The sequence below is a fragment of the Dama dama genome, chromosome 23, assembly GCF_033118175.1.
Source record: "Dama dama isolate Ldn47 chromosome 23, ASM3311817v1, whole genome shotgun sequence".
NCBI lineage: Eukaryota > Metazoa > Chordata > Mammalia > Artiodactyla > Cervidae > Dama > Dama dama.
The window spans coordinates 20083830-20100983 of NC_083703.1; the positions used below are offsets into that span (position 1 = coordinate 20083830).

The window sequence follows — 17154 nt, forward strand, 5'->3', positions numbered from 1 at the left end:
ATGTAATTTCTGCTAACTTGAAATCGATTATTTTTTAAGAAGTAATTTGTATTTTTAAACTTTCTCAGTTTTAGTTCAGTAAATATTGATAGATAGAATCCACAGAAAAATTTTGAGCCCATAATAAATTTTAGGAGTATAAAGGTATCCTGAGACCAAAATATTTGAAAACCACTGCTGTACAGTATATCTGTAATATATATCAAATGAATATGTGTAATCATCTGTGATTTTGATAACATATTTTTGTTTTATTTTTATGAATTACTCTTTCCTTGAACTAGGCTAGCAAGATATGTTTATGTATGTGTATTTCCAAATTGCCAAATATTTTAAGCCAAGATTATTGAAAGTTAAAGTTTACTGTGAATGAGCAATGTGTTTTCTATAGTATTGATATATTGAGAAAAAAGTAACGTTTAAAAATACATATAAACGTATGCTTCAGGGAGTTGTTGAGGTTAAACATTTATAAATTAGTTGTTGAAGTTAAACATTTATAAATTAGTTTAAACATAAGAAGGAAACTCAGCATTGTATTTATTTAGAAGAGAATGGACTTGAGTTCTAATAGAAAACAATTAGCTTATATTGTTTGTAACTACTGATTCATATTTTAGTTTTTTAACTTAAAGTAACTCTACCTGGCTAACCATTGTAAGAAACACTGTTGGGAAAAGATAGAAGAAGAAAGAAAGGATGAAGAAAAGCAGAGGATACCCCTACCCAAAGTTAAAGCAGAGGTCATTTAGGTGGATTGTAAATGATGACAGTTTAACTTTTGGGGGACCACTTCCATTACACATGCCTAAGGAAGATTGTAGTGGGGAAGGAGAGTTTCAAATGGAAATCACATTCTGAGGCGATTTAAAGCAAAATTATATAATCTTTGCCTGTCACATATAATGTGTTTGGGAAAATGAATATTTCTGCTATAATGTAACATGCAAAGCAAAGCTTAGTTGAGAAGCACTGCTTTCTCCCCCACCCGCCACCTAATTCTTAGTTTAAATCTGGACAGCTTTTCACTCCATCCAGCCAGTGATTTCAAATATATGCAGCCCATTCTTGCCAGATGAAGAACATATTTCCTATTTTTGCTGCCAAGCCTGGTCTCCAAGCTCCTGAGTCATATGAGCTTCCAACCCTCTTGGGTTTTTCCTGGCATCTCAGGGGCGCCTTGCCAGTCTCACCCAGTGTTGCTTGTGTTGTCTTTCTAGGGTGGGGACCCTCTATCACTTAGAGACCTTGCCTCTGTCCTGGATGCACATTTAATAAGAGATCCAGTGCTCCGGCACCTCAGTATTTGTTTTTTTTAACAAATACAGTTTTTGCTCCTGAGCTTTTTTCTTGTCCTGGTTCACATGTTATTTAAATTCCTTCATAGAATGCAATTTTCTCACATATACCACGTATTTCAAATGCAGCAGGGGATGGAATAGTGATCAGTACCAGGCATGTTCTTAATTCTGTAGCCTCCAGAGCTTCCCACTGTGTGAACGTCTAAATTTGTCCCTGACATAAACTTAGCTTCCGGTTTTAACTGGAAATAACCGATTTTAAGTATTTCATATTAAAACTTTTGTACTCAACTATCATCAAGACAAAACCAAGTAAGCAGATGAACTACAATGTGTGAACCAGAGGGGAAGCTCTAGACAAGAACTGGGGCAGACACCCTGACGCGTGCGCCTGCAACCACAGAGTGCTGGGTTTTCAGAGTCCTGACTTGATGGTGTTTTCTCCCAGACTAGTCTGGGGAACTCTGGATATGGCCAGAGAAAGGCAACTGTTGTATGTTTCAAATGTCTGCAGCACGGGTTGTCAAAACTATACAACTGAAGTGATCTGAGCACTGGCCTGGGGTCCTCCACATTCTTCTCACCCACTTGGAATTTGGGTAAAGTTGCTTAAAATTCTTTTCCTTTAATTCCTTCAGTTGTGAAACTGAAGCTTTGGACGCCGAGGCCGTGAATGCTCAGACTGTCTCAGTGTCTATTGAGTAGGGGAGGCTCGGTGGTTAGTGGGAGCTGGAAACTTGTGGGAGGCTGAGCGGTGGTCTCTATCAGGGCCACCAGATCCCTGCACACCCACTGTCACTGCAACTGTCTTGGGGATTTATTTATTCCCATGAGACTTGTGGGATCTTAGTTCCCCAGCAGGGGTTGAACCCGGGCGCTTGGCAGTGAAAACACCAAGTCGTAATCACTGGACCACCAGGGAACTCCTAGTTGTGGGGTTTTTAAATCACTCTTCATAGTTTGTGATTCTTTGTCAATTGTAAGTTTAAACAAGGGAAGTTCACAGTTTGCCAGAGAAAGTTGGAAAAGCTCTGGTTTAGATGGTTCATTTTCTGAGTTCCTTTCCAGTTTTAACTTTCAATGACTCTGTGTCCTCCTTTACTTACCTACCGCCCTCAGTCCTGCCTTCCTGCTTCTCTCACCATCTGTAAAATCTACGAGGAAAGATGCCACCACGTCTGATTCCTGCATAACCAGGTTCAGAGCTTGGCCAAGTGTCGGAGTCAGTGACTGCTTGTCACATCAGTGTACGGGCTCCTGCTTGACTAGCAGACTGCGTGTGTGAGAGACATACCCCAGACACAGCGAGCCTCAGCAGCAGCACACGCGTGGCATTGGCGTTTCACTCCTCCCGCTTGAGTCCCACTCTGGACCTGGTGTCCAAGACCTCTGCGCAAGAAAAGGCCTGTCAAGGCTGCTGTTCCTGCTGGGGGTTATGAGACTGTTGCCTTCCCTTATGACTGGGTACCGTAGTGAGAAAGGAGTCTGTTTGGCTCGCTCCTCCCGTTTCCTAAAGCCCACCCTCTTCAGAGTGTATTCTCAAGGCGCGTTCTGCACACTCTCTTTCTCTGTCTGCATTCGTGTCTGTGCTCGTGCCCTCACTGCGCCTCCCTCGCTGGGCAGCCTCGCCCTGCCTCCTTGCTGGGCGGGCGCTGTCCCTGGTCGCATGTCTGAGCCCTGATGGCCTCGTGCTTCGGGGGGCCCTGTGGCTGAGGTCCTTTCTTGTATGGAGGTGGGACTCAGGGGCCTCAGTTATGGCCACCATGTCACTGTTGTGCAGTGCTCTGAAAGAGGACCCTGTCCGAGCCAACGGTCTCCGTTAGACGGCCGTCCTGTGAGGATGCCGTCCATTCACCCTGGAAGCATGGGGCTGGGGGTGGGGCGGGCATAACCTGTCCCGCTCAGCCTATGTCTGTCCCATGCAGTCCTTTCCCTCTTTACAGATGGAAGTCACACACGTGGAGGGTGAACTTGATTGTTCTTGTCAGCCGGGTCAAGCTCCTCCCCGGTGATGCTCTTTCAGGCTTGGAGCAGGCTTGCCTCTTCTCAGCAGCGTTGCAGTCGTGGCATGCACACAACAATGGGGGCCAAGAGAACCGGGCGGGATCCATGTGGTATCTGGTATCTGTCATCTTCTGTAACACTTATGTGCTTCCTGTGGAGATGGCAGAAGTCGGCGTTTTTGTCTCTCATTTAATCCATCTGGCCTCTCCACGTTGTCTGTGTCTGTCTGGATCAAGATGGAGCTTTGTATTCTGGGACCCATTATCTCCAAGGCCCTACCTGTGTTTGACAGGTCAGGGCATCTACAATCTGCTCCCTCTTCTATGCAAATCATACTTCCCGCCTGGCTCTCAGCGAGAGGCTCCTACAGCCCCTGTCATAAATCAGCTTCTGTTGAAACCAAGAACATGGATGCTACATAACATTGACTTGTTTTATTTTTGAAAATATAGAGTACACCCCCCATTCCCTTTTTACCCTTTGTTAAAAATCGTCAAGTCATCAGCCTTGCTATCAATTTAGGAACAGGTTTTTATCGGGATCGAGGAGGTGATACACAACAAAACCAAAGACTGTCCTATTCATTGTACTCTTGATTTTAAGATCTACCCAGTTTACAATTTTAAATGTGAGAACATTATTCCTTGAAAACATAGAGACAGATTGCATTTGAGGAGCTTGCCTGCTTTCTTATAGTACTCTTAACAGGAGATAAGAAAAAAAAAAAAAGCCATTGCTCTAAAGTATACACAACTTAGGTTAGCAGTATGAGATTTGAAGAAACAATTTATGTTAGGAAGTTAGCTAATCTGAGAGCTTCAAGATTAATTTTCATTTATTTTGTCAGCTTCAAAATAGCAGATTACATGAGTATCTCAGATTTTTCTACTCTTAGCATCCTCTACATTTCTAGCCATCTTTTGTCACTACCTATTTGAGCAAAAATTATGTAAATTAGATAGTTATCTTAAGAAACTCCATCAGATTACCATAAATCCATAGTGGAAGAATTCAGTATATGGTTTTCAGAGTCGAAGTACTTTGTAAAGGATTTACCATTTGGTTAATCTATCTTTTTCGATAATTGGATGTTGATCTATTAAAAATATTTATTCTGAAGTGCTAGGAATAAGGATAACCTGTCTAATCCTCTTATGACAATTTGTATACTTCAGTATCACTTGCAGTTTAAGAAAAGGAGCTTTGGGTAATTTTAGGACATTTCTGAATGCAATAGAAGTATAACCGTGTGACACAGCCAAAGCTGTCAATTCCTTATATTTCTTTTTTTAGGTGAAAAGTAAGTTAAGCTAAAAGTATGATGAAAAGTCACATCTGAAGTGTCTGAATTATAGATTCCTCATTTGAAACATTTTCTGATAAGAAAAAGTATGTAAATATTTGACTAAGATAGTACTTAGGAATTAAATCAGAATGCATTCCTTGTGATTTGCAGTCCTGCGAGTTTTTTAGAATATTAAACAAACTTCCTAATGGGAAAATCCGTTACACTAAAACTGCAATAAGGTATTAATGAGTCATGGGACCTAAAATCTGATATTTAGGCTGTAAGTTCCAGAGGGGCTAAGGATGGCTTCAGCTCACTGGGCAAACCAACTCAAGGGAAGCAGTGTGGTTAATGGTTAAGGGCCATTGTAATGCACAGGTTAGCATCACACCAAAGCATGGGGCGCCCACTCAGCCCGAGTGGATGGGGGAAGAGAAGGGGAGAAGCTTCTCACAAGAGGTATGAGTTGAGTAATCCTGCTTGAGTGGTCTTCATCAGGGTGTGTCAGGAGCTTAGGGAGGGGGGACCATCTCTGGACCACCATTATCCTATTGAGGTTGATGTGTGCAGACAGCCTTGCTTAAATAATTTTTTGTTCATACTAAGGACCTTAAAGAGCATTTGAAGAATTTCAAGTGAAAGAATATGAGTGTTGGGGCTGTAGAATCAAGGGTAGGTTATTGGGGGTGGGCCGGTAAATAGCAGTGTTGGTGGCAAGATTGGTTCTAGGACAGTAATGCAATATTCCAGGTGAGTAATGATGCTTGGCAAAGTCAGAGGAAAGGAAGAAACTGCATTTACATGCTTAGCATCTCATACATATGGATGGATGATAGTGACGAGGTTTTTCTCATTAGTACCTCCAGGCACAGAAACTTAGAATTATCATTTTACTGTGTAATCACTCCATTACCAAATTTTCTTAATTTTTCCACATGAAATCTCATAATTTTGCTCCTTCTACCCAATCCAGCCCCAATTCTCATTATTTAATATCTGAAGTTACTATTAGGACTTCATAACTGGTCCGGCTGTCTCTTCATTTGCTGAGTTAGCTCTGGAATCGCACTGTCCTCATGCTCCTGTGCGCGTTCTCATCCAGACCATGTACCATCCCTGAGGTCTGTCTTCTCCCTGCCCTGACTGTCCCCTGCCCTCTCCTGTACATGGGACTGTTGTCTTTCTTCTTCAAGACGCTTTCCCCTAACCTAGCTAGTTTCCCCTCGACTTCCTAAAGCTCTGAGTATGGACGTTCCCCGACTTAGCGATGGTTCAACTTAGGATTTCTTGACTTTACAGTGGTTTGAAAGTGACGTGCCTTTGGTAGAAATTGTACATCTGACTTTTACCTTGGATCTTTTCCTGGTTGGTGATAATGCAGATCTTCTCTAGAGATGATGGGCAGTGGTAGCAGCCTCAGCTCCCAGTCAGCCATGTGATCAAAAAGGAAACAGACCAAAACCATTCTGGTTTTCACTTTCAGGACTGTAGTCACTAAATTACATGAGACATTTGACACTTTGTTATAACTTAGGCCCTGTGTTAGATGACTGAGCCCAGCTGTGGGCTAATGTCAGTGTTCTGAACACTTTTAAGGTAGATGAGCCTAAGCTGTGATGTTTGGTAGGTTAGGTGTAGTCTGTACATTTTTGACTTCAGTATTATGTTGGAGTTTATTGTGCCATAACTCCACTGGAAGTCAAGGAAAATCTGTATACAGATGTGTATGAGCCTTCTTAGTATTTTTATAAAATTGAGAAATTTTGTGACTCTCTCAATAAGGGTTGCATGGCATGGGAGTTGAGAACACTGACTTTTCGGGGACAGTCATTTTGACTTCTCATTAAATAGCGATGCTCACCCTTCACTGTTCCATCACTTTTGCACATTCTTATGTTATTCTTTATTTTTGCTCTTGTTTTTCCACTTAATAGAGTCAGAGCAGTGACCTGGACTCTCCTTCCTTGACACCATAAATTTTTTGTATATGTTAAAATATACATTTGACACCAGTTCAATCCATGATAAAAATAAAATTCTTAGTGGCAATTCCAACAGTAGGGTTATAAGTGCTACTGTATTCATTGTGTGGTCAGTCCATTGGGTCTGCTGAAAGGAAAGCCTTCAGCTTCTTTCTTTGTTGTTCTCTGTGTACAGGAAACAGTACCCATTATAGATCATTATTTGAGTGTGAAATTTAATTATACACTGAAAGCAAATTTACAAAGGTTCAGAAACTGGAGGGTCCAACCACCCTTGTATTTGTTCTACTGCATTCTCTTGGACAGGGAGCGATAGAGGAGGTGACATTCTACCAAGATCTTCAGGAACATTCTGCCTGTTTGAAGGGAGACATTAAAGAAAACTTTAGAATATAAAGTAGAAATGAAGAATGGTTTTTGGTAATAAGTCTTAATCTCTTTGGAAGTGTGATTTTATTGTTTTTGTTCTCTCTACTCCTTACCATAATGTAAACTAAGTGGTTATTTTTTTTTAATGAAATAAATCTAATTTTAGAACACTGGGTTTTAGGAATCAAGTATTTGAACATTCCTCCAGTCACAGAAACCCCTTCTCTAAGACCACTGATAAATGTCATCCACTTCCTTTGTGCCTTTTTCTCCTTTCAGTAGTCTCTCTGTTCCTCATAATATCAGTTATTATTCTCACCCCACATTTTAGTATAAAAGCTGTTTAATTCTTAATGTTTCTTGCCAGCTTTGTGTGTGTGTGTGTGTTTTTCAAATGTTCTGAAAAAGCTAAGTTTTTCCATTGCCAAGAGCTCATCATTCTAATGTTAAAAGTCAGGGTCTAGAAAAGCAGATCCTATTATTCGACACCATCTGTGTCACTAGCTGTTCATTTCCTACATCTTTTATTCCTTTTCCAAAGTCAATATTCCACTAAAATAAGAAACAAAAATAACATATATTTATTAATAATAAAAACTTCTTAAATACTATACAGGACTTTGCAGTACCTGGGAGTTCAGTCCTCATTTATTTTTGTTACACTGTATTTTAACTAGCATTAGTCAGTATAAATTGGTAGTGGTCAGTGGATTTACTAAATCTAGTGAAATTTTCCAGCTATTAATGCCTCATTTTAACTCAATTCATTTTAAATTTTAAGCAGGTAGATTCTGAAGACTGCATACTCTTGTGTCCAATTATTACCTTTAATACTTTGTCTTGCAAAGTAAATTGTAAATTACTCAAGAGTATGTGTTTCTATTATTCGATATTGCTATTACTAGAGTAGCTCTTTCTAAACAGGGAGCAATAAAGGATGTTTTTCATATGATGGGCTATTTGTTCAATCTATTCAGCAAATATTTAATAACACTCTTTTGAGCTATGCCCTCAAAGGAGAGTACTTGTTCACTGATGAGTAAGAAGTAATGTTATCATTTTAATTTTGTGTTTCTCTGTTTTCTATTTCTCTAAATGTTTGTACCAACTCATTTCACACTAGTAATAAGTCTGAGAAAATCACTTAATTTTAGTAAAATTGTCAAAGCTACCTAGAGTGATATTAACTGCTAAATCTTACACTTGTGATAAATAGTGCAGTGGATATTCCACAGCTGCTCTGAAGTTTGATTTATGTAATGTACCTATTAAGATGCTTTCAGCTGCATTTAGTAGAAAAATCAGTTCAGACCAATTCAAACCTTGAGGGAATACACTGTCCTACCTGGTTCTATAGTTGGGCGGCTTCAGGGATAACAGCCTAAGGTGTTATCAAAGTTCAGCTGTCTTTCTGATCTTTCTGCCACACCATCCACAAGTCAGTTTATCCCGAAGGTAACTGCAGGGCTCAAAATCCTAGTGCTTTCTCGATCACATCCAAGGGAAGGGGGTGAGTCATCTCCCCAAGCATGGAATATGTCCTTTCAAGGTGTTGGGGCCATTCTTGGACTCATAAGAGTAGACAGGGGCATGGACCCATAAGCCAGTGCAAACCTAGTAATGGATTCATCCCTCGAAGCTGGATCATATTCCTGAACACAATCAGAGTTCCATTAGAAAGGAGAAAGGGAGAAATAGATTTGGGATAAACAGGCAACAGAGATCATTACAGTCCCCAATGTTGTATTGCTTCTCAATGGAAAAAAATGGTGAATGACCATGTGGTTTAGAGTCAACTCCTGACAGTGAATTGTGTGTGATGACCAGATTGAACAAAGTGTTTATTTATGGCAGAAGTTACAGAACTTTGAGGTTCAGTGGACACCTAAGGTCATTTTCCCAATGACTTTTTACTATCTAAGGGCTTAATCTTTTCCAAATTTCTTGACCCAGTCTTAATAGGATAACTTGCAGAACTGAGTAGCTGAATTTGTCACATGGAGTAGAATTTTAATTGCGCTGTATTTGCATCTGTTGAAAACATGGTAATTAGGTATGTCTTAATTGCAGAATGTGGTGCCTGGAAGAGAAATAAGCAGCTTCATGTTATACCTTCTTTAAAAAGAGAAACTTTAGAATATCTGTCTTACAGATAATCACATGGGAAAGCAGCTGATAGTATAGTGCACAGAGTGGGTTGAAATAGGCAGAGATGTTAGTTAAAAATAGAAATTTCCGTTTGTGTGGAAGGAGGTAATCGTCTTTCTTTGGGCAGACTATCTGCAAAAAGAAAGCAAACAGCATGTAAAGAGTGAAATTAAAGAGAAAAAATGTAAATTTATATAGCATTTAAAATAGTAAATTACCTAAATGTAGGTTTATGATTAGTTCTTTCATTATAATTTACTGTATGAACACAATAGATCAAGTCATTTGTGCATTATATATCACCAGTGCTTTTCTTCCTTGAAAATTGTTTATCTGAATATCTTTTGTGTTTTCTTAAGGGAATAAAATATTTTGTTTACCTTATTATAAAGCTGGTATTAATTATACAAAGATTGGTTTTAAAACTGAAAATAATTTGATTAGTCTATCAATGACCTTGAATATATACATTTTTTTAAAAATTAAGCTTGTGTAACCAATTGACATAAGCTTTTAAAAACCAAAGTAATTCTGCCTAGGAATGGGGTAAAGTGAGATTCTTATTTTTCTCGATCAAATAATTTTAGTGTTTGAAGCATATATAATGTAATACTCTAAAAGAACATCTTATGTTTATACATAGGAAGCCACATATTGCTAAATATTTTTAATTAGTTGGCATTCGAAAGGATTAGTTACATCCATACACCCCCAGAAGAGTTTCTGTGATAGTGTAGCATCTAAATCAGAATGTTCAGAACAAGCATAAAGAATTCTCAAATGCGCAAGTCTGATTGTGAAACAGTCCACTTGCTTTGAGCAGGAAGCTGAGCTAGGAATTTTGATCTTACAAAATGAGGTTACAAAACCTGGAGTTAATAAATGATTTAATACTAATTTTCTCTGCTTCACCCACTTCTGAAGATAAGTTGTATTACATACACCAGGAAATTATTGGGAATATGAAAGGAATTGGCAACAAATGTGACTTCAGCATATAGTTAGTTATGAAGGCGCTGCCTTTTTTCTGTGTCAGAGCCAAGAGCAGACATATGCCCCGTGTGCTTCTGCCAAAACTATTAGGCAGAAAACTAGCAGAATCGCTCCTGATCTTCCATTCATGATTTATGATAATGGTCGCTGTGGAAGACGAAATCATTTATGTTTATTGAGCTCGTTTTTTGTTTATAGTTTCAGACTTTGTAGAGGGTCATACAATCCATTAGACGGTATATGCAGCATTAACAAGAATAGTATAAAGCCCTACCAGAAACTGATGAGAGCTTGACCAAGAACAACGACCTCCCTGTGGTTACTGTCACTGGGGTGTGGCTGGTGTTGTCAGGCTTAATTAGAGGAACATAGGCATCGTTTTGAAGTCGGAGGATAGTGATATGTGGAGATTGGGTAAAAGTTTGTCTGGTTGGAAAAAGCCATGAGTCGAGTTTACCACTAATCTTCCTGTTAAACAGTCATTCATACGCAGCTTCTGTCTGGCCAGTGGTCCTCATTTTAGAAGCTTAGAGAGTGGCAAACAGACCTGTGACTGTATCATACGAGAAGTACAATAATAAAAGTTTGTAGAAAGCACTTTGGACAGGTAGGTAAAATGAGTTTTGCCTGCAGGACTTGTAGAATATTGACTAGCATCCCTTTATCTAACTTAAGTATATATACCAATAGGTTTTGCAGCTCCTGAATACTTTTGAGAACTGTTTTCATCATGATTTGGTCCATTGCCTCCAAGTCGAGACCACACTCATTTCCCCCAAAGTGTGGAAGCGGTGGTTTGTGTTTTCAGACAAGAGGCTGCAACGCTGCTGAAGCTCTGTTTTACATTCTCTTGGAGAGCACCCGTTGGAAGGGCCACACAGGGAGACCCCCCTGGGCCAGGTCCATTGTTCTCCCCTGCCCTGCGCGTGCAGCACAACCACCACAGCCCTGACTCAGCATTTGTTTGTCAGGCTGTGGATTTTCTCTAGCAACGCCCATCTCAAAGTTGGAACTGGCTTTCTCTAACAAACCTGCTCCATTCCTATTTCCATCGGAATTGACAGAGACAAAAATGATCAGCTTTTGAAAATGCTTGCTTGTCCCTTGGAGGAGGAGAGTGGCTCCCAGCTAGTTACCCCAGTGCAGAGGGAAGCCAGCCTTCCTGCTCATCTCTTTGGTTGGAAGCCCGTCCTTGAGTCCCTGTGTGTATTGGTTCGAACTACGGGAGTGATTTCATCAGTAGCAGCCACTAGTCACAGCGCTGGCCGACCACACAAGACTGGCAGTAGGTTTCTTGAGATCTGGTGCTGGCTGCTGGAATGATCTTCTGGGCAGAGAGTGGAGTGACTGCATGATAGATGACCTGCATCCATGCTATATGAAGCATGGAACTGAGCAATCACAAACAGAGCTGATCAGAGAAACGTGAAGGTCTGGCTGAGGTACAGCTGTGCCAGAATACAGTGCAGAGAGCCCCACACTGGCACTGTGCCGGCCCCAAACCTCTGTTTCCTTAGCAAGACATGGAAGACGTTGGTCTGAGTGACTTCCAAAGTACCTTCTGGATTTAGACACAGTGGTAATTTTACCCTTTGACTGTAGCCTGGGATGGGATGGGAAATAGGTTGCCTTATGTTTTTAATCAAGTGTGAAAACAAAAGAATTCTACACTTTCTTTGGGTATTAGCTAAATAATTAGCATTAAAAATTCTTTTTAACTTGGTTAAGGTTGTACCATCATTTGTTTGTATCTTCTAAGATCTGTGAGAGTTTAATAGTGGAACACTAAGATACTAACATGTCGTTTTTTTTCATTTGATTTTTATTTCACGTTAGAACATAGTTGATTTGCAATGTTGTGCTAGTTTGCAGTGTACAGCAAAGATTCAATGGTGTATATACGTATATCCATACTTTTCAGATTTTTTTTCCCATGTAGGTTATTATAGAATATTGGGTAGAATTCCCTTTGCTATACAGTGGGTCCTTGTTGGTTATAGATTTTATGTATAATAGCATGTATATTTTACAAACTCCTAATTTATCCCTCCCCCACTCTTCTCCTTTTGTAATCCTAAGTTTTGTTTTCCAAGGCTGTGAGTGTTTCTGTCTTGTAAGTAAGATGATACTGAGACTAGTTTTATTATACTCGTAATTTTGTGTCTTGCTAACTCAAGTTTTGGTGGAGAGGCAAGACTGAATTTCACTTGAAGGTATATTCACTTGATCTAGAGGTCAGTTCTTTGTGAAAGATTTCTGTCTTATATGGTTCTGTGTTAAAAGAAGCTCAAAAACACTGATTCCTACTTTTTTTTGTTGATGCAGGGGGGCAGAAATGACCTCAGATTTCAAGAGGTACCCTGGAGCCCCAATAATTCTTAGACTATATTTGGAAAAACCTTAGGCAACTAATCTGGTAAAGGGTTTATGAGGATGGCTGTGCATGTGTGCATCTATTGCTTCCTAAAATAGAAATTCCTGAAGTTCTTTTGGAGGTGGAAACTTGCCATTCTTTCAAATGCAAAAAGTTGGGGGTACACCCTTGGACCATATGCTGACTAAGTGTTGCTTCAAAGGATGGAATATTGTTATCACTAAGTATAGCTTTTATCTGCAAAGTTCAGAGGACTGTGAGGCTGTGGATTTATGCCTTCATGACTCCATCCACCTCTGTTCACCTGCCATTGTGTCAACCAAAACACAACATTATTTCAGATTAGAACATACAGTAACATTGGCTTGTAAAGTTGGCCTCACAAGGACAATGTAGTGACAATATAAGGAAAAAGTTAGACTGTGAACATCCAGTCTTCTCTATGCAGAAATCACAAACGGACATATTTGGGAGGCTGAGGAAAGAAGTCCTGTGTTGACATTGGTGTGCTTAAGTGAGTGGTGCAATTGAACAAATTCTTGAGGGGCTGGGGTGAAGCTTCATCCCCCTTACCCAAGAGGAAAGGAAGCTGTTGGTGAGAGGCTGCTTGTTTTCATTTTACAAGTGTGGAACTGAGGGCCTTTGGGGTCAGCTGTGTGATGAGGGCTTGCTTATCCCCACAGCAGTACAGACTCCATATCAACATGAGGGAATCCGTCTGGTCTGGGACTCAGATTACTATGACCATACTAGTACTATGCTGTTACTAATAATACACCGTTGCTGTTACTAACGTACACTATTCCCACTGCTGTTACTGTGACTGTTACCCTTACCCTTGGCCCAGTATCTTCACGCAGGAGTGCACACATGCATGGTAGTCATCCGCATCACATGTTCCATTCTAATTCTACTCAGGATAAACAACGTTTGCAAGCCTCATTGGAAATTTGGAAAAGAAACCCTCACACCACTTTAGCCTCCTTATTTTCATCCCTTTGGTTCCCCATGTTCCTTATCTTTTTTGTGTGTTTGTTTCCTTGTAAGTGGAAGAAGACACGGAAGAAAGTTCGAGATCAGGAAGGGAATCTGTATCCACAGCCAGCGACCAGCCTTCCCACTCTCTGGAGAGACAGATGAATGGAAACCAAGACAGAGGCGAGAAGCCCGATCGGAGGAAAGAGAAAATAGGCAAAGAAAAGAAGAAAGACAGAGACAAGGAGAAGGAGAAGATGAAAGCCAAGAAGGGGAAGCTGAGGGGCTTGGGAGACATGTTCAGGTAGGTGCTACCGGGCGGGGCTGGCCCGTCCCCACTGTGAGTGCCAGGCCAGCACCAGGTTTGAGGACTTTGAGATCTGCTGAGCGTCCTCTCTAACTCCCAGGTTTCACTGCTGTGTTTTTACTGAAGGATTTCACTGGAGCTATTTCAGACCCTTTTAAAGTGCCTGAAAGATGCTATCTTGCCAACCATGTAGATAACTGTTGAGAGGAAGGAGGGATAGAGACAAAGGGCCCTCACAGCCCCTGTTTATTCTTTTGTGTGTGTGAACAATGGTTCATTGTTGACACTGAACATGGAGCTCAAGTTAGTGGTAGTGCATAAAGGCTCATTAATAACGTCTAAAAAAAATGTTACAAATAGAGCTTCAATTAAGCTGTGTTGATTAATTTAATACTTATTACTTCAGTCGGTAAAGATTTCATTAAATGCAGTCTCTGCCTGTTTCCTGACAGTTGTTTTTGTGCCCCTAAATTATACTCTAGGATTACTTAGCATATCATTTTTTTACAAATCATGGCTACACAATAAAAGTGACAAGTTGTTCAGAAGTTGCTCTGAAACTCTCCCATAAATGTTCATTGGAGGTGATTTATAATATTCAGGTATTTAATGTTAAATATAAAGATTGCTTGATTGTTCCATAAATTAAAACCCTAAACATATCAAGATGATGGTTTAAAATTGAAAACAGATGGTATCACCACTCAACTCTTCAAAAAGTAGTTATCCTGCATTATGAATCCCTTCCTTTTAGCTTTTTTTAATTGTAAAATGTGAACAAGAGTTTTTGTTTTCATAGAATTTCCTGATTTATGGTCCTGAGGTTGACCTCAATAACTCAGGGAGTTATAGATAAGTCAAGACCACGAAGTTGAGGACTCAAGCCCAACCTGCAGGCTGTACTCACACCAGATGTGTCCTGTGGATGGACTCAGCCAGAGCTAAGTCACATGCATGGAGGAAGTAAACTATAGGCGTAGAGAACACGGAGCCTGGCCCATGAGCAGTATCAGCTTTAAATTAAATACGATCATATTTCCATATTCACTGCTTCAGAACACTAGAATTAGCATCCTTTTATACGGGAGTTTTTCTTGTTGATATACCACTCCTCCTGAATGCATTTTCAGGTAGATCATCTTTCATCATTATATTTTCATGTCCAGGAACACTGACGGATAGAATTGCTCTAACTGCTACTTTATTTCCATTTTGGTGTTAGGCAGAAGGCTTCTCAGCTCATAATCAGGCATCTATATAACACACAGAGATTAGGCTGTTGCCCATCAATTAACATTGAGGGAATTTGCACCCCTGTCTTCTTTGAATCAGAAATTATGAAATAAGAGGAAACCTCCCCTAAAATGTACACATCCGGCCTGGAGACCAGTCCTGCTTCTATAACCTCCTCCTGAGTGAAGTCTTCCTGAAGGCCTGTAGGTTTCCTTCATCAGCCAACCATTATCTGATGGATTCAGTACTCTGGTCTCCTCATGGAATACGAAATAAGCAAAATTCTAGTTTGTTTATAAATTATTTTAGAAATTTATACATTATTTTAATTAGACATTATTTTTTTCTGTAACGTGCAACTCTAGAATAAGAGAGGCTTTATGGTACAGTTTTCTTTTTGGGGCCAGAGGAATGGTGAGTGTGGGGGCACTTGGCAAATTTATTTTCTTTCAAAGGGACCCTGAATGCAACCCTATGCAATTTTTTTGAGCTAAAAGTTCTATAAAACATATGATGTTTTCCCTAGATCAGATTCTGGGCTTCCTTGGTGGCTCAGTGGTAGAGAATCTGCCTGCCAATGCAGGAGACTGGGTTCAATTCCTGGGTCAGGAAGATCCCCTGCAGAAAGAAATGGCAACCCACTCCAGTATTTTTGCCTGGGAAATCCCATGCACTGAGGAGCCTGGTGGACTACAGTCCACAGGGTTGCAAAGACTCGGACACGACTTAGCGACTGAGACACATACACTAGATGAAATGCTGTAGATTATACCTCTAACCTGTAGCGAAAGCCAGCTCTGTGACAATGGCGACTGATCTGTAACCTCAAAGGCCTGAGTGTCCTTGAAAATCACATTTTTTTGTTTATGTGCAGGGGCTGAAGGTTTTTTCCTAAAAACTAAGTTCATAGCCTCCCAATGTTTAAGAATGGCTACTGAGAAACGCATGGACATTCACCCTTTTCTGGGACAGGTATGCTGGAGTAAGCCCATGCTGACTTGTGAGAGTTGTTCAATTTTTGGAAATTTTGCCAACTGACTGTTAAACCCAGCCATTATTAAAAATTAGATGGCTTCTATGACAAAGATAACGAATACTCAAAACTCGTCACTTCCTAATCCTTTTATTATATTTCACTATGATCTCTGCTTTTGAGGTGATTTATGCCCACTGTATCGGCAGAGCGCTGATGCTACATGCAGGTAGCTTCAAATTAGCTGTGTCGGGAGTACTTTTACCCCAGGAAGTGCATGAATTCCACAAAACAGAGCTGTTCTTTTTTCCTCCCACGAGAGCCACACACCACCACATGGAGAATGCAGATATATCCTAACAGGTTGCAGTATCTTGTCTAGTTCCCTGGAACGTGGCCCTCTTGCCTCTGGTTTCCTTTAGGGAAATGGTTGAAGCTTGGCGAAGACTCCTCCTTGAAAATGAGTTGAGGACCCTTTATTAGAGTAAAATACACTTTTTCTTTGGTTGTCTCTTGGCACTCCTTCATACCATTATGATATGTTCTTAGCATTTGAGAAGACTCATAAAGCATTGTTAGATTTTTCAAAACATTTTTTATACTGCCTCCGTACCTACTGAATCTAATTATTTGAGACTAAATAGACTTTTGGGTTGATTCTTTTATGTTTCCTTTTTTTTTTTTTTTGTAACAACAGAGGGGAAGATAGTAAGATTTAAAATGAATCTCTTCCTTCATTTTTGTTCTTTAGAGGAAAACAGGATGAGATTCCCTTAGTGCTGTTGCTTTAAAATACCTTAATCAAAAAGTGTATGTGCATTTAATTTCTTAGAACACTGTAAGGAGATGTTGGGGGGAGGGTGTGTGTGTGGTGGGGGATGTTATGATTTGTTTCATAAGCAAAGAGTAAGCAAAGCCAAGAGTAAGGGTAAGGAGCATTAGATGTTACATATCTAGCTTTTTAGGCAGGTGAACTTTTTAGTCTCTTGAGGGAATAATGATATGCTTTTCTTCAAATTAGGATCACAGGCTCTGCTCCCCACCATCCCCCTCCCCTGCTCCCAAAACACACACAATCTCTCCCTTCCCCTGTAAGTTGTCTGTGAGTTTTGGTTACATTCGATGAGGGCCAAATAGATATACCATATTTTTTAAAAATTTTATTATTGGAGTATGATTGCCTTACAGTGTTGTGTTTCCACTGTAC

The 17154-nt window shown here is 40.1% G+C and overlaps 1 protein-coding gene across 15 annotated transcripts in view; it reads left to right on the forward strand.

Annotated features, from left to right (window-relative positions):
* PARD3 (par-3 family cell polarity regulator) overlaps positions 1-17154 on the forward strand; it is a 557182-nt gene that overhangs the window by 364405 nt on the left and 175623 nt on the right. For all 15 annotated transcript variants that reach the window (XR_009690004.1, XM_061126148.1, XM_061126154.1 and 12 more), the window contains one exon: positions 13507-13738. Coding sequence is in view for 14 of the 15 variants with exons in the window: in XM_061126148.1 (XP_060982131.1) it covers positions 13507-13738 (232 nt within the window). In the remaining variant the exon portion in view is untranslated. The remainder of the gene's footprint in view (positions 1-13506; positions 13739-17154) is intronic.